At 34.2% G+C, this 18,533-nt stretch overlaps 1 protein-coding gene across 1 annotated transcript in view; it reads left to right on the top strand.

Annotated features, from left to right (window-relative positions):
- The first annotated feature begins 1,299 nt into the window (after nucleotides 1-1,299).
- YTHDC2 (YTH domain containing 2) overlaps nucleotides 1,300-18,533 on the top strand; it is a 69,658-nt gene continuing 52,424 nt past the window's right edge. The window contains 9 exon segments of the mRNA XM_028512706.2: nucleotides 1,300-1,697; nucleotides 2,917-3,007; nucleotides 9,870-10,066; nucleotides 11,396-11,595; nucleotides 14,660-14,741; nucleotides 14,744-14,782; nucleotides 14,785-14,824; nucleotides 15,514-15,616; nucleotides 16,765-16,921. Of these exon segments, the coding sequence (XP_028368507.1) occupies nucleotides 1,511-1,697; nucleotides 2,917-3,007; nucleotides 9,870-10,066; nucleotides 11,396-11,595; nucleotides 14,660-14,741; nucleotides 14,744-14,782; nucleotides 14,785-14,824; nucleotides 15,514-15,616; nucleotides 16,765-16,921 (1,096 nt within the window). The 5' untranslated portion in view covers nucleotides 1,300-1,510.

Consider the following 18,533-nt stretch of genomic DNA (forward strand, 5'->3'; position numbering starts at 1 on the left):
TCCACAAAAACAAAACAAAAAACAAACAAAAAAATCCCTGGCCAAGACTGCCTGGAAGAGATGAATTTCCTCCTCTCCTCAGTCATGTCTAGCATGATAACCAGGGCTCAATAAGCTGCACAATGCGTTTGCTAACCTATTGTGGGGGCTGAGATTTAGTGTTTGGGAGATGGTTTAAGGGGTTCTAGATGTTTTTGAGGCACATCCTGTAAAAATATTCTATTAAAAATTAAACTCTAAGACTTAAGAGTCCATGTCTATTTACATTCTTCTTTATTAGTACTGAATATATTAGAGTTTGATGTTTTGGGTAATGAATGGAATATTTTGTGATGACATGAGAGTGGGTAAGAAAAAGACCATGAACTAGTTCATAGCATCTTCAGGAGTCTATTTTTATGGTTTTAATACGTAAGCACTGTCCCAAATGAACCTAATTGCTGGCATCTCAACCATTAGTATGATTTCTGCTGTTACTCAGTAGTTCACAGTTGGATGTTAAAATCAATGACATTCCTGACATAGGACCTAAAGCAAAAAAGATAGCTTTGTAGTACCACCTAGTGGCTAACTCCTTAACACACATTTTAAATGGATTACTATGTAGATAGGTAAGTAGAGACAAAGTATTAGCAAGACATGCATTTTTGATGTATATATAATCATATATGTAACAAATATATGAGCAAGTGGAAATTCTCACCATCTCCCTTGACCTGCTAAATTAAAGGATCCCACTTTCCTAATTCCATCATCTCGTAGAGTACTTGTACTATCATTTGATTAATTACTAGTTGATTGTCACTTCAGTTTAGAATTTCCAGATAAAATACAGATACTCGGTTAAATTTGTATTTCAGGTAATGAATAATTTTTTACTATGTGTTCCCAAATATTGCATGTGATATTCACAGGCTAAATTTTTTTTTGGTATCTGAAATAAAAAAAAAAACCCCTGAGCATCTTGTTTTGTTTTGTTTTTTCCCCCAAACCTGGCAACCCTACTACCCCCACTGAATGAGTATCTTGGATGTAGCATAGTGCTTGCCAGGCACAGAGTAGAAGCCTACCCCTGATTACTGAATGAATGAACGAAGAAAGGATTCAACAGAATAATGAGTGCTTGAGTTAGTGTATGAGTAAAAGCCCCTCGGTGCTGAGGGAGGATGGGGGCAAGAGGTGACCCGGAGGATCGGCTGGGTGGGGAGCGCTGGAGTAAGAAGCCGGGACCAGGAGGTGAGGGGCAGCCTGCGCGCTGAGGTCACGGGCGCCGGCAGCTCTGGTGACGTCAGCACGCTTGCTGTCTCCGCCGCGCCAGGGCTTTAGTGGCGCCGGTGCCGCCTCGGTTTGTTGTGGTGACTGATTGGGGCTTTCTGGTGACTTCGGCCCACGGCGCCGTCAGTGGAGCCGTCAAGTCCCGGGGGTGGCCCCCGAACTCCGCTGTCCTCTCCTTGGCCGTCAGCCCGCAGGCCTGGCTGCTTCTCGGCGGGGTGACCATCTCCTCAGGGCCATGTCCAGGCCTAGCAGCGTCTCCCCGCGGCCGCCGGCTCCGGGCGGCGGCTGCGGCGGCGGCCCGGCTCAGTGTGGCCCTGGGGGCGGCGCCCGGGCCAAGGGGCTAAAGGACGTGCGTATAGATGAGGAGGTGAAGATCGCAGTCAACATCGCTCTGGAGCGCTTCCGATATGGGGACCAGAAAGGTGAGGCTCCTTGACAGGGACCCCGCCGACTGCCCCGCGTCCCCACACCCGCAGCCCTGTGCGGAGGCGCTGCCTCCGACGAGGGAGGGACGACCCGGGCCGCACTCGGCGGCCCGCGGGAGGGAAGTGCGGAGCCTCGCGGCGACGGGCGGATCCGTAGGGCTGCGGGCGGCACTTGCGACCGGTCGGCGGTGGAAAACTAAGGTTGCACTCTGGCCGGAGGCGTTTCTTTTTCCCCTGGGCGAGGCTCTGTGGAGGCTTTGGGCGGCTCAGCCACAGCGTTTAAGTATTGATAAGCCTGTATTTTTTTTTTTTTTTTTTTTTTTTTAAGAGAGTTGTGGTAGCCTTTCAGGAGTGACGTTTAAGCTACCGAAGAAGAGCGGAAGGAAATTAGTAGTAGATGCACTGGCAGTGTGTAGTGCTTTAAATCCTAGAACCTTAACACTTAAAAAATCAAACTTGCTTTGGCATTTGAAAGGGCTTGCCTGTCTCCTAAGGTTAGAGAGCTACTCGTCTTGGGTCACACAGTGCACACCCAGGCTCATTCCGATTTGCTGGCCTTAAGTCGGGGACCCCTAACTCTGGAGGCTTACAGCCCAAAATTGGGAATGAGCTGGACGGGGTGATTCTGAACTTACTCTGAACAGAGGTACAGCCTCAGCCATCAGTAACAACAAATCCAGTTTGAGCTAGTGAGATAGGAAGTCTCTACAGTTGTGAAGGCAAACACCCTGGAGTTTGATGTTGCGCATTCATAACACTCGAGCACACCTCTCCATGGAAGGAAGTAAACGTTTTGTTCATTAAGCAAGTAAGGACTAAGTTAAAACAGTGAAATATGTTCATCAGTTATCGTACCAACTCAAGATTCAAAGTAAGTAGAATCTTTGGTGGACCATTAGATTCCTTTACACTTAGATTTAATTTTTTAAATACCATACTTTAGATTCCATTTTAATTAATGGCATTAATATAACTATACTTAATATCACAATTTTATTAATATAACCGTATGTCAGCTTTAATTTTGTTTATATCATTTTATTAATATCAATACTAGACATTCAGTAGTTATTGAATATCTACTTTTCACACAAAACATAATAAATTTGTATGCTTATGGTTTTTTGTATTTTATATTTATGTATGCATATTGAAGCACCTTGAAAGAAAATAGCCTGTCCCCAAATGGTACTTTGTGTATTTTTTTTCCTCGTAGAAATGGAATTTCCTTCTTCTTTGACCAGTACTGAACGAGCCTTTATTCATCGATTGAGTCAGTCTCTTGGTTTGGTCTCTAAAAGTAAAGGGTAAGCTGATAGCTTTTCTTTTTTTTTTAAAGATTTTATTTATTTATTTTTAGAGAGGAAAGGGAGGGAGATAGAGAGAGAGAGAGAAACATCAATGTGCGGTTGCTGGGGGTTATGGCCTGCAACCCAGGAATGTACTCTGGCTGGGAATCGAACCTGGGACACTTTGGTTCCCAGCCCACGCTCAATCCACTGAGCTACGCCAGCCAGGGCTAGCTTTTCTTATTCAAAGAAAATTATTTGCCAAAATTAGAGAAATGTTTCCAACTACATTTACATTGTTATTACTATTTTAGATTTACACCCTTAATTATATAGTATGTAGATAAACTGATTCATGTCTGCACCAAACTCACTCTTTCCTTTTCCACCTGTGGTCCCCGCTTTTTTTGTTGTTGTTGTTTTCTCTAGGGACAAAAAAAAAAAGAGGTAAACTTCAAGAGGTAAGAAAAAATAGTTTAAAAATTGAAGTTGCTTGAGAAAAATATTTTCGTATTTCATTGAAGCTAAATCTATTTTTTCTAAAGAATGGGTGGACGAAAGATAATAAGAATAATTATTTGCAGAACTTCTCTCTCTTCATGTTACTGTACTGTAATGGTGAGCACTAGAACACACGTTGATTGTTTTCTTTCCTACCAACTCAGGAATCCGATGATTAGAACCAATTAAGTAAAATGGAATAGGAGGAAACAGTACATACTTTTTTTGATAGTCACTCATCAATATTGGGGAAAGGTCATTTTTAGCCATACAAATTGAAGAAGTCTGAAGGCTAGAGGTTAACATATAGCATGGTTTCTCAGTATTGGAGCTATTTTTATTTGGACTGGATAATTCTTTCTTTCTTTTTTTTTTTTATTTGGAGGGCTGTTTTCTGCACTGTAAGATGTTTAAGCCTTTACCCCTATAGATAGCAGTAACACCTCCATCCCCAATTGTGACAACTCAAAATGGCTCTCTGGTCATTACAAGAATATTACCTAGGGAACAAAATTGCCCCTGGCTAAGAACCATTGAGAGGAAGGAAAAAAGATAATATTTCAGCTTACTAGTTTTTAGATTAAGAGGAGGAAAACAATACTTTATTAAGTAAATATATTAATAAATAAATAGTAGGAGGGTTCTAAAGTGAAATTAGCTTAGGTAGGTATGTCTTGCATATGAATGGCCACCATAGTGATACATTACTGATGGAAGATTTAGTTCAGGTGAATGTGCATTTTGAACATCGCTGAGCCAGGGCTAGAACAGTGGCTAGGTTCCTGAGCACCCCCATACTATAGTCATCTGAATAGGTGAAATACTGTACTTGGAAATAAAAATAGAGTACAGGGGAATAATCTTTTACCCAAAAACACCCGGATCAAATAGGTGTTGAGATTCAGATTTTTCTGATTTTAGAAAGGTATTAGGGTATATTTGCAATATGTGACATAATACCCCTAATAAGGTGTAGGCATCCCCTTTAATCACATTAATATTTCTACTGGAAAATATGTGAATATTCACACTAAGATAAATAAAGCCTAGAAATAGCCATGTCAATTTAATCAGGCTTTGCTGCCAGTTGCAGTTGCTGCAGACTTATAAGAAAATTTTCAGAGCTGTTTGGATTTAAGAGTTGCAGATGAGAGGTTGTGAGCCTGCACTTAGAAAACCTCTGTTATAAATGCACAATTCTGCAGCTGTAACCACAGTCTATGGTTAAATGAGTTTTGAATTCTGAAGAGTTAACTTAGAAACGACAATTAGAAATTACTCTTAGAAAAAGTTTATTAGAATACTACTTCTTCTGTTCAATAGCATGATTATTTAAGGGATGGTCCAGAATGGAGAAATATCTGGGGAAGGGGCTAGCAAGAAAAGTTACCAGGACAAAAAAAGGGATAAAGAAACACTGCAGAGGCATAGAGTGAGGAGAAAGGAAAAGAGATGCTAAGGGAAGCAAGGCACTCTTCCTACTTATCCAGTCCCTAATACCAATATTTATTTCTCCACAATACCTCTTACGACATTTCCTAGCGTTTTCTCCTTCCCTTTTTAACTTAGCAAACGTAGTACAAAGTTTATCTAGTGGTCCTTGTGATTTTCAAATGCTTTTTCTTTTTTCCACATTTATAAAGACCTACATCACTTTAAATATACTTCTTAAATCTTTTATTTTAATGTATATGAGAATTTGTACCTGACATATTTCATGGGTTTTACTGTTCACCAATGAGTAAAGATTTTTTTAACCTCCTAGTATTAACTTCATTAATTAGGGAGATAGTTTTTCTGCTTTTTAAATTTTGTGCCTGGTATTATTGTTCCTTTATACATATTTGTGAGAGAACCTGGTGGAGAGGAAATGTCAGGAAACCTTGATTCCTATTCTCTCACAGCCTCATCCTCTAGCTTTGGTCAAGTCCCTTAAACTGTAAAGGCCCATTTTCTTAAATGTAAAATATAAAGGAGTTAATTTCTTTGTTTTAGTTAAGATTCTATGATTCTGTGATTATTTTGAGCTGCTTCTAAGGTTTTAAAAATAGATTCTAGGCTTACTGTATGAAAATTTATAATTTTTTCTCATCACTTTTTTTTTGATCTCCCTTTTTTCAAAAATGAAGCCATGTGTTTTGGATTTTGTTTTTCATCTCCTCCGAAAGGGTGAATTTACTTTGCAATTGATTATTTTTTATACTTGTTCATCTTTTGGTGAAAATGCTATTTTTGGAATAACACCTGCATTTTGTGTGTATTCTTTAGTATATCCTAAAGGTTTTTTTGGAATTATAGTCAAGTTTTTTCCATAACAAAGATGTCACCTCAGAATTTTTTTGGTTTTGAAAGCATAACTTTCTGAACAAAACAAAATTTCTTTTTTATTCTTCTTAGTCCAAATTAGAAAAAATAAAATTTACAAAATGAACTTTGTTAAAAACTTGTGCAAAGATAAAATAGAAACTATATGAAAGTAAGTTTTCCAAGTATAGGTTTCTTAACCTGTGATTGCTGAAGTCACTGCTTAATAGGCATCCAAGTGCTCTACTCCCCCTGACCAGGAGGCTCCACCCTACACAAAAGCCCTCCTTTTCAGACTTGGGTTATTTACTGCCTTCCTTGCCTTTTGCCAGGGAAGGTTGCATGCTGCACTTCTCTATTTTCCCCTAGCTAAAATAGGAAAAATGGGTTAAGAGTGATGAACTCTTCAGGAATTTTTAGACATTCCTTGAAAGGAAAAGCTTGTGGTGCACAATAATGATAGTAACATCAGGTAACATTAATTAGGGGTTCTTACGTAACGGGCATGTGATAGGTGTTTTAAGTAGATTATCATTTAATCCTCACAGTAATCTTACATGGTTGTAAGTAAAGCTTACAATAATAAGCTTTATTATTTTTTAAGATTTTATTTATTTATTTTTAGAGAGGGAAGGGAGGGGGGGGAGAGAGAGAGACAGACAGACAGAGAGAGAGAGACAGAGAAACATCAATGTCAATGTGCGGTTGCTGGGGGCTGTGACCTGCAACCCAGGCATGTGACCTGACTGGGAATTGAACCTGCTATACTTTGGTTCGCATCCCGTGCTCAATCCACTGAGCTGTGCCAGCCAGGGGTAAACTTTATTATTAACATCTGGTATCTGTATAACAGATGAAGCAATTCAAGCTTGGAGAGGTTAATTTTCCCAGGATCACACAGCTAGAGCAAGTGGCAGAGCCAGGATTTGAACATAGTTAATGTTTAATTAATTTTTGATGTTCACAGTGAGTTCATAGCAATGTCCTGGGAGCTGTGAATAGTCACAGAAAGAACAAATTTACTACAAATATAGTGTCCATGACATGAAAGCAACTGTGTTTAGTGACAAAGTTAACTGGTTGGTTTATTAATTTCTAGGTATTCATAAAAAGTACAAATTAATATGATAAAAGCTTTAATAAATTTGTAATTTTATAGTATTGGGGAGAAAATGGTTTGGAGTTAGATCTTTTCATCTGTCTAACAGAAGTATAAATTAAGGAGATATGAAATTAAGCATCTACTAGGCATCAAACTTGTGTGCGTTATTTTTTTAGAAACATTAGCTCCTTGGTGGCTGTGAGCTTTTTAAGTAGTCATCTTAGGTTTTGGCTCTTTACCTGATCTTTTAAACTGTTTACAGATTTGGAAAGTGAGGAGTAGTGATTCATATGGTTGCTATTTGAGTATCTTAAATATTCAGTAACATACTGTGTAAATTGATACACATTAATATTAAAATTGCATCAAATTTGACTAGTTAGGGCAGATCATTTTTCTTTCAAAGGAAGAAGACATTGAAATGCCAATACTTCATCATAGTATATATTGAATACTTTTACCTTTTGAAGTTAGAAGTTACGATGTTCTTATCTGCAATTTTCATACATTTATTCTTTTTAAAAATTGCATATGGGGCTTTGCATTTTATTATTTTTAAAAGTATATATGAAGTTCAGTTATGTAGCATCTTTTCCACATCTTGTAGCTAGTTTCTAGTTAATTTCGGTTTGTAAAGGAGACTCTTATGGTTTTCATCAAAGCATGGTGTCAGTTACTTTGGAATGAAAGAATAATGAGATCTCAGTGTGTTAGTTTACACAGTGGGACAAATCTCTGATGTGTTGACTGTTTCCATACTCACATTGAAAAGGTGAATATTTTACCAAAAACTTTACTAGTCTTTTTATTATATATCAGTGTCACTGTGGTGTTGAGTGTGGTAGGAATGAGCACTAATAGACACAAGTAAAATATTTTACTAAAACATCAAAAAACCATCAAGTTGATGTTATCTTTCTGCCCTACCATCCATGTTCAAATTAAGTTCAGGAAATTTTAAATGCTAATGGCTAAGCACTCACACCTGCTTCTTATGAGTTATTTTTATACATACATTTAAAAATGTATTTATGTATATATAAATAATTATATAAAATTTTCTATACATAAATGCTGTATTACTATTAGGCATTTTCGTTATTAGGAAATTTTCAGTGTGACACATTATTTTAGTTGTGAGCTTATTGAGGTATAGTTTTTCAACTTTGCAATCCCAGCTTCTAGCATAGTGTCTGGCAGACAGTAGGTGCTCAATATATGATGCGTGACTGAATGAATGAATAAAGGAATAAGAAAATTAGTGAAAGGTGAAACTAGCAAAAGTTTTCTGAGATGATTTTTAAGAAAATGAAAGCATCTTGGAGGTGACAGAAATTAGAGATTTTAAAATGAGCTAGTATGCAGTGTCAGAAAAGTACAATGGTTTACTTTTGTATTGCTTGTTAGTCGAAAGAGTATTACTAGCTGAATACAAATCTTCTAACCCTTCTTTTTCTAGTGCTCATTTCGGCATACTTCCTGCCTTATGTAGTTAAGATTTTCTGAAGTAAATGGCACAGAAGGAGAATGAATGAGTATATAGCAACTGCTGAAGTTTCAGAATGGTCCATGTACAGAGAACATCTCTGGAATCAATAATTCCAATTTACCTTGGAAATAATTTCTAAATCAGGTTAAATTTAATTATTTCATCTTTATGCCATCATTTAAGAATCACTAAGCACTAGTTAAGGAGTAGATGACAGCAAAGAAAGCTTATAATTCATTAAATAATTCCAGAAATTAAAAATCTTGGTAAATTGAAAGCCTCACTTGGATGATTTAGACAGCTAAAACTGTATAGGTTAATCCTCCCCAGTTTTGTTTTATATTGTTCTGAGAGTGAAGATGTTGAAAAATTTTAAATCTAATGAAAATTAGGAAAATTATACATGTAATTTTCATTGTATTTGTGGCTATGCTGCTCATTTCTATAATATGAGGGTGACATTAACAAGTGATAACATATTTAATAAATATTTTGGGTAAATTTTTTAAGTATAAGAAATATTTTTTCTCACTATAATAATAGCTTTCATTTATTTAGTGCCTACTCTGTAACAGGTACTGCTCTTTCCATGTATTACCTTATTTAATCATAAGTGTAGTCCTTTGAGGCAGGTATTATTATTATTGTTTTAGGCTCAGATCTATTGAATAATGTGCTTACAGTCCCACAGCTAGTAAGTGGTAGAGCTGGGATTCAAATCCATGTTGGTGTGCTATTTACTAGTACTACTTTGAACTATATTATAGACATGTATTATTAAATCATTCAAAGCACATGTGAAGACTTCTTGTATGTTTAAACACGTTGGACCAGTTGAAGAAACAAATATACCTACATCAGATAATTGGAGAACAGTTATAAGTCTTCATTGCCTTACCTTTGAAGTCTAGATCCAGAAGCTTTGAAAAAAATTTTTTCCCAATTTACATCTGAAAATACTTATCAGTAATGCTGATTTATGTTTTTTTTTTGGTCCAGTCACTAAACTTGGCCCTCTTAACAGGTTTTCATGGGAGAGTGACATTACCAGTATACTGTAGATACATTCAGTGGGATATATTAGTCTGAACAGTGAACCATAACTTTTTTATCACTTTTAGATTCTGTTGTTCATATTGTTTTTATTTTCCCTCTATATGCTTCCCAGCATGAATTAACTGTTGATATTTCATGTACCATGAAAGTCTGCTAAAATAAATTTTAGCATTTGTTGGTAAGTAAGCACTTTTATTGATTTAAAATTGGATTTGCAGCATTTTGAAATTTTAATTGAAAGTGGTCTTGTGGCCACTCTAGCACCAAAACCCTCTCTAATCGAGCTTTTTGAAATTTTCAGCATTGTCTCCCAAATAATTTTGATTTTTTTCAATGTTTTGTTTGAGATGTGTTTTTTAAGTAGGTGTACATCATACGTGAACAAATTGACTATATATAGTAAATAAATGATTTTTATTAATATTCAGAAAGGGAGCAAATAGATACCTGACTGTGAAGAAGAAAGATGGATCAGAAACAGCTCATGCAATGATGACCTGTAATTTGACTCATAATACAAAACATGCTGTTAGGAGCCTAATTCAAAGATTTCCTGTCACCAATAAAGAACGTACTGAACTTCTGCCTAAAACAGAAAGAGGAAATGTGTTTGCAGTTGAAGCTGGTATGTATTTTCTGGGGAGCTTCTGTGTTTATCTTATTATTTTATGACTTGTTCTTTTTCCATTTTAAATTTACATTTTAAAGCTAAGAGGAGTTAAGATTTCCTAATTTGAATAGCTTATTGGAATGATTAAGACTTAGAAAAATTTTGAAATGAAATGCAGTGTTAAGGCATATCATGAAGTTAGATAAGGTTTTTTTTAAAAATGTCATAGTAATAGCTATCATTTATTGAGCACTTACTGTGTGCTAGGCAGTATATTAAACTCTTTAAATAGGGCTTCATCACAACCCTTGCAAGGTAAGAATTTCCTGTTTCACAGGTGAACAAACTGGGATTCAGAGAAGTTAAATAATTTGTTTGAGAACAGTCAACCAGCCAATAAACTGCAGAGCTGGGATTTGAATATAAAGTCTGCACTATCCTATATCACGCTGCCACCGCACGCTAATGAGAGAGATTTAGAATTAGATTTAAGTTGTGGTAAGAGATAGAACAGAGTCTTCAGTACATTAATTTTCTGAAAGGTATATAAATAATATATTTAGGATATAAAATTAAGTTGTAATTTCACTATTTGAAAAAATTAGTTCCGTAGTGAGAAAATTATTATTTAAAGTGATGGAATCTGCCTAATTTTCAGTTTTTTGAAGTAGGTTTGCAGAATACAGAAAACACATGATACTACATATAAAGGAATTTTAAGTTTTAAATACACACACACAAATAATTTTGAATTATGTGAAAAATATAAACACATTATGGCTCTTTTATTCCTGTCTGTTTAGGTAAGTGTAGCTGTTGGCTAAAATGCTCAATTAGGAATTTATTAAGTTTTAGGACCTGATATTTACACATAATATTCTATTTGTTTACATAATCTTACATCTTTAACTTAAACATATAGGATATATTTTTTATAACGAGTTTTCACTTTGTACATAACAGACTATCAGTAGAATGCACATTGTTTCCTACTATAAAATTTCAATTTTCTCTGTCATTATAGTAGAAATGAGTCTGAAAGTCATTTCAGATATTAAATCATGTCTTGTTTGTAATGGTTATGAATGATTGACTTTTGTTCATTTGTAAACATTATGCACCAGAAATACTTTTGAGAGATTTGCTTTCTAATTGATACTGAAATTTGTAACATATTCTGTAAGAATATTAAGTATAGGAGTGCAACAGCTAAGGTGTTGCTTGGTAACTTCATGTAGACTGAGTAGAGAAGAAATAGTTGAATGAATTATATTAGAAATTACTTATTGTAAACACTTCTTTTTAATGTTGATCATAATTTTTTTCTTTTATTCATTTTCAAAGAAAACCGCGAAATGAGCAAGACAAGTGGGCGACTCAACAATGGCATACCTCAGATTCCAGTGAAAAGAGGAGAATCTGAATTTGATTCTTTCAGGCAGTCTCTGCCAGTATTTGAGAAACAAGAAGAAATTGTTAAAATAATTAAGGAAAATAAAGTAGTTTTGATTGTAGGAGAAACTGGGTCTGGAAAGACTACACAGGTTTGTTTCTTTGTTGTTTACAGAAGAAAAAATATTTTAGCCCATGTGACAGTTTGGTATTACATTTATACTCTGTGTATTTAAACCAAAACAGACAAAGGAACTTCTGGTTATTTTAATGGTTATTTCAGAAATAAATTATTGCTGGGGGTACATTTTAAGAATTTGTAGAAAGGAAATGTTTTAAAATATTTATTTTAAACTAGTATATTATACCTTCACTTAAACAGAGGTGAGGATGTGATTTGGCATCAATGGAAGAAACGTGACCTTGGGCCTTCAGTTCAAATTCCAGTTTCCTTATTTATTGGGTGTAAAGTTTTAGTCTGGTTTTATAACCTCTGTGAGCCAGAGTTTTCATTTGTAAAATGATAATTGCTACTATTCATGGTAAAATTTAGAGATGTGTACAAAGTGCCTACTACAATGTTTTATAAATAACAGCTAAGTTAAAAGCAAAACTAATAACAACAAATGTTGATATATAGTTGACTGTAGAATAGAATTAATATGTTTGACTTGGATGTTTAGAATCAAAGTACTTTATTATCATGACATCTTATACATTAGGGTGACAGTTTAGAAATAAGAGTGGTACAGTGATATGACCTTTTCTTGATTATGTTCTTTAACATGTTAGTATGTTAAAGTAGTAAAATTACTTTGCTTTTGATAGTGTTTCAGATATAATAGCTAATATAATTTTACATTATTTTATTTTATGGACGAATAAATTTACTTTTGACAGTTGCTTAAGAGTTCCTTTGGTTATATTGGTTGGTTTAATAAACTTAGTCAATAAGGAAGGCAAGTTGATAAGAGATATTGACTATAAACTTTACAAATCATTTATTTGTAAGACTTAACCATTTTCACACAAGTATAACTCTTTATCCAAAACTTGATCCTGTAAAACAATATTTAAAAACATGATAAAATTTTTATCTGGGGATAATATGTAAGATATTTCTTTAGTATGAGTTCTTTGTTTTTATTAAGTGAAATTCCATAGAGTCCAGTCTGTCCAGATAGCTTAGATTGTTACAATTGTTTTAGTATTATAGTATGGTTTGCTAGTAAGTGTAAATTGTAGCACTGTTAATATTGAATAGAGATTTTGAAAACTTTGGTAAATATAATAAATATATTTTTATATAAATTATTTGAATGTCCTGCTAATAATATTTTGTACATCAGAATTATGTATGACTATTTTTATAATTGTGTATATCATTTTGCTAGGTATGAAAGGATACTTGAGAATTATGAAGAATTCATGTTATGATCTTGATGATCAGTGTCTCTTGCACGCCACCAGCTGGGGACCTGGCCCAACAACCCAGGCGTGTGCCCCAACTGGGAATTGAACTGGCAACCTTTCATTTGCAAGATGGTGCCCAAACCACTCAGGCCACGCTAAGTTTTCTGTTAGCACCTGGGCCTATCTCTGAAATTTTTTGTTAGATATCTTTTTAATTCTATATTTGCACTGGGTTTCCACCTTTTGCTTTTTGTAGCTTTATAGTATGCAGCACAATATTCCTAATCATTGTTTTTTTCTTTTTAAATATTTCTTAGCTTGTATACATTTGTTGCTTCTGGGTTAAAGCAGTCAAGTTTTAAAAAAAAATCCCAGAGTCTAAGACATGTATGAAAAGATGTTCTCTTTCACTCATAGTTAAAGAAATGAAATCAGAACAATTTTATTTTTCAGATATTAGATTGGCAGAAATTAATAAATATATGATATCGAGTATTTGCATAGGTATGGGAAAACAACATCTTCTACTTTGTTGGTAGTATAAATTGTATAGAGGGAAATTTCATAATATTTTGTCCAAATTTAATTTATATATTGGACTATACAAAAGTATGTTAAGCAAGATGTTCACATGGCACTAGTAATAGCAAGCAATAACCATTAATAATAACAAACCTAAAAAAACTGGAAATTACTTAAGTGTAGTTATATTAGTTAAGTTATAGCACATCTGTAGGATGGAATGTAAGCTAATAAATGGATTAGGTAATCTGCTATTAAGTGAAATCTACAAATTACAAACATACAGTAATAACTTTGTGCGATAAAAACGTTATATACCACAATATCCTAAATTGTGTAAATATTTTTTTCCCTGAAAGAGTTCATAAGAAACTTAACAGTAGTTACTTTTTTGGAGAGGACTATTGGTAGTGGTTAGGGGTGGGAAGACCTTACTTTTATTTTAAAATCTTTTGACCTGTTTGAATTTAATTATAGAAAGAGTCTGCAATCCCTGTATTAGGCTATTTTTTGTGTGTGTTTTTAAAATTATTTATTTTTTTAGAGAGATGTGAAGGGAGGAAGAACAGAAGAGGGAGAGAAACATTGATGTTAGAGAGACACCAATTGGTTGCCACTTGCACACCCCACCTGGGGACCTGGCCTGCAGCCCAGGCATGTGTCCTGACTGGGAATCAACTGGTTACTTTTTTAGTTTGCAGGATGATACCCAACCCACTGAGCTACACCGTTGGGGCTATTTTTGTATTTTTTTGCTATAAAAATTCCCAATGGGATTTGATTGTTTCATGGAGGAGAATAGACATTGTTGTAACAGTGACTAATCCATTCAGGAATGTCTTATTTATATATTTAGATCTTTTATGCTCTCATTAGCATTTTATCCTCTTTGCATGAGCTTTAACTATTTCTTTTTAAACATTTTGATTATTTTTATGTATGTTCAGGAATATTTATTTTATGTATGGTTTATAATTAATTATTTAAAATGTTTTATTCCACTGTCCCAGTTTGGCCATTAAGTACTTCTTCCAATTGGTTCCTGTGTCTTTGGCATGACTCCAACATCACTTACCTCCTCCTTAGTTCTGGGACCACAAGATGTTTCAAGTTGATCTTCAACAAGATCTTTCTTTTTTAAATTACATTTCCTAGCTGATTGTTAGCAACAACATGAAAGTTGTTGATTTTATGATTATGTCTGGACATGTTACAGAATTGGATTTTCTAGGTATATAATCATGTATGTCATTTTATAGTACTTTAAAACTTGTGTTTCAGATTCCTCAGTTCCTGTTAGATGATTGCTTTAAAAATGGTATCCCCTGCCGTATATTTTGTACTCAGCCAAGACGATTAGCGGCTATGCTGTGGCTGAAAGAGTTGCTGCAGAGAGAAGAGAAAGGATGGTCAAACAATTGGGTATCAGATACGATTAGAAAGCAGGTAAGGACAATTCTTCCATAGCCTATCTTTTATCATTAGAGAGGGTAAATGTTTCTGTTTACTAAATAGGGAGACTATGTAAAAAGTTAGATGATTATTTATTCCAAATAGTACTAATTCTATGACAGGACATTGAGATTATGTCTAAACTTACTGAAATTCTTAATAAATAAATGGTTGAGAAAGAGTTTGGGCCCATAGATACAGTTTCTCATTTATTAAAATGGGACTAATAAAAGCATCTAGAGCACAGGTTTGATGTGAAGTTTATAATAAGCACTCAATATTAGTGCACTGAATTGATATTATTAGTGGTAGTAAACTCCTTCATCAGCAGTACTATTTCTTTGCTCTAATGGTTTGGATATAGTGGTTTAAAAAGCTGATCCCTTTTATGATACACTTTGTACCCCAAGCAAAAAGTAGTTAAGGTCTTTAAAAAAATCTGTTTATGGTTTTTTAACAAAATAATCATTTAATTAATAAAGACTATTAGTAGTACAAATTTTGTGAGATTATCCAGCATAAAATAAATATTTGACATAAATTGCCAATAAAGCATACATATATTGTTATGTTAGTAACTTTAACATTTGTTAAAGTACATATAAGACTAGCATTTAATGTGATCATGTTTTAATTATATATAATGTTTGTAATTGTGCACATTATTTTGATTTTTTAAAAAGGGTTTCTCCAAAGACACTTCTGACATTTTGCACCAATGGGGTATTGCTTCGTACATTGATGGCAGGAGATAGTACATTGTCAGCTGTAACACATGTTATTGTGGTAAGAATATCACTGAATTTGCCATATATAACTTAGATTGCTTGAAATTTAAATACATAAGTATATAATTTTTAGAGTAGTTACAAGTGAGAACTAATTTGTTTTTTTTCTGAACAGGCTATTATAATCAAGTTACTTTTATTTTCTATAATGATTAGAAATAATTATTTTGTATTAGATAAAGATATTCTTACCATGAGGTTTATGAGGGAAATAAATAAGTGGTAGTTTTAAAAAAGTGCTTTTATATCATAGACACAAGCACAACAGTGTGGTGACTGCTAGAGGGAAAGGGGGGTGGGAGGGAGGTAGAAGAAGGTAAGGGGGGTAAATGGTGATAGAAGGAGACTTGACTTGGGGTGGTGAACACGCAATATAATATACAGATCATGTATGTAGAAATGTATAACTGAACCTATGTAATCTTATTAACCAATTCACCCCAATAAATTCAATAAATAAAAAAAATAAAAATTTTAAAAGTGCTTTTTATTGTGTGAAAATGGTACATGCATATTAGTTAGATAAGTTCTCTAGAATGGTAATTTTTTTCCCCCATATGATTCGTCATGGATACCTTTAACTAATGTGTATTTACCAGACTTAAGACATATTGTATAGTCATTCAACTCAAGGTTAGGCTGCTAAATTAACTAGCTGCTGATGAAGACAGTTTAAATGAATATATATCTTATTAAGAATTACAAGCTTTTATCTAGTTTGTGAGAAAACAATTAGAATAGTTTTATTAACCTGCAGCAAGCAGGTTTTGGAAACTTACTAGTTCTGTGTATTCAAACCAAAGGATGCCCCTGAGCCCTGATGTTAAGAGAACATGTTTAATATATTTTGTCCAGTGTTTTAAAATGACACTAAATTAAAAATTCACTAATTCAGAATTTAGTTCGTGTGGTTTTATATTCTGAAAACAAACAAACCAACAAAACAAAGCCACGCCAACCCATAGCAGGTTGTTAGTGTCTGTTTCTGAATTGTTTATAACCCAGAATTTTCACTATACTGATGGCCTTGTCCACATTCAATTTGAATGAGTGTAAAACCCAGCAGTTCCATGATTTTAAAGACTTAGTCATCTATAATGTTTTTTTTAATTTAAATGTTCCATGGTTTTATTTTGTTTACTGCAGGATGAAGTACATGAAAGGGATCGATTTAGTGATTTTTTACTTACAAAGTTAAGAGATTTGTTGCAAAAGCACCCAACTTTGAAACTAATTCTTTCTAGTGCTGCCTTGGATGTAAATCTCTTTATAAGATATTTTGGAAGTTGTCCAGTGATATATAGTAAGTTAAATTATAAGATTTGTTTTAGCATTTTAACTTTTTGGGTGATTGTATATATTATAATCAGAATTAGGGAATGTTCTGAAGTGGAGAACATGCATTTTCTGTTTCCTCTGAGATATACTTAATTAGTTATTGCTCTATATTTTCATTTTTTTTTCCATCTATAGCTTTTTGCTATTGTGTTGTAAGGTCAATTCTCTAGTCATAAAAGGAAATATTTTTACTTTGGCCCTGCATTCCCCTTTACAATGTCTTATATCTTCCCTTTTATTGCTAGACTCCCTGAAAGATAGTCTACATTCTCTTGTTTACTTCCCATGTACTTTTGAACATGCTGCCACTTAAATTTAATCCTTATCCTTTAATCAAACATGGTTTTGCTATCAGTCTTTAAAAAAAAACCAAAAAACTGTCTTGGGATTGACTATGGAAGTGGAGGGCAAGTGGGGAGGAAGGGGGTAAAGGGGAAAAAAATTGGGACAGCAGTTAACAGCATAAACAATAATAAAAAATTATTAAATTTATCCCCCAAAATGGAAAAAGTTGTCTGTGTTCACCTCAATGATATAGTGTAAACATATATAGGAAAAAAGTTCAACATTGCTATTTCATGTCCTACTTTCCTGAGATTAGTTAATGTTAAAGCTTAGTGTATATCCTTTCTCACCTTGTCCATAGCCATACAAGGTATGCAAATATATATTGTATTTTTTGTACTATAAGACGCACCCCCCAAATTTGGGGGGGTTGGGGGGTGCATCTTATAGTTCGAATGTAGCTTACCTGGCTCACTGGGGGGGGAGGCAGCGGCCTATGTTATTTATGTTATCACCTTATTTTTTGGACCATAAGATGCACCTAGGTTTTAGAGGAGGAAAACAGGAAAAAAATTTTGAAGCAAAAAATGTGGTAAAATATTTAATAACATAAACAACATAATATTTCACCAATGCAAAATGTTGAAGCTACGTTCAGACTATAAGACACACCCCCATCCCCCCAGATTTGGAAGGGGAAAGTGCGTCTTATAGTCTGAAATATAAGGTAAATATTTACATTTTTTGCTTCAAAATTTTTTTCCTGTTTTCCTCCTCTAAAACCTAGGTGCGTCTTATGGTCCGGTGTGTCTTACAGTCCAAAAAATTCAGTACATATTTGTCAGGTTTACAGAAATTGGTCTTACAAAAATGAACACATACATTGTCTTGCAGTTTGCCTTATTTGGAAGACAGTACCTCATGAATTGTGCTCCAGTTCATTGGTTCCAGATATAGTTCATTATTTTAAGCAGCTGTTTTAATATTTTATAATATGAATGTACAATTATTTATTTATTTATTTATTTATTTATTTATTTTTGGGCATTCAGGTTGGTTCTAGATCCTCCCTTTTACCCACCATAAACACTGTTGTAATGAACATCCTTGCATGTATTATTGCTCGCAATAGTGCTCTTATTTCTAAGGATAGGTTTGGTTCCTGAAAATGAACTTTTTGAGTAAAAGAATGTATCTTAATTTTAATTTTAACAGGTTTTGCCATTTTACTTTCTCAAAAGTCTGAAATGATTCACATTTCTGCAGTGTATAGGGCTGTTCATTTGTGATTC

This window comes from Phyllostomus discolor, chromosome 3 (assembly GCF_004126475.2).
Source record: "Phyllostomus discolor isolate MPI-MPIP mPhyDis1 chromosome 3, mPhyDis1.pri.v3, whole genome shotgun sequence".
NCBI lineage: Eukaryota > Metazoa > Chordata > Mammalia > Chiroptera > Phyllostomidae > Phyllostomus > Phyllostomus discolor.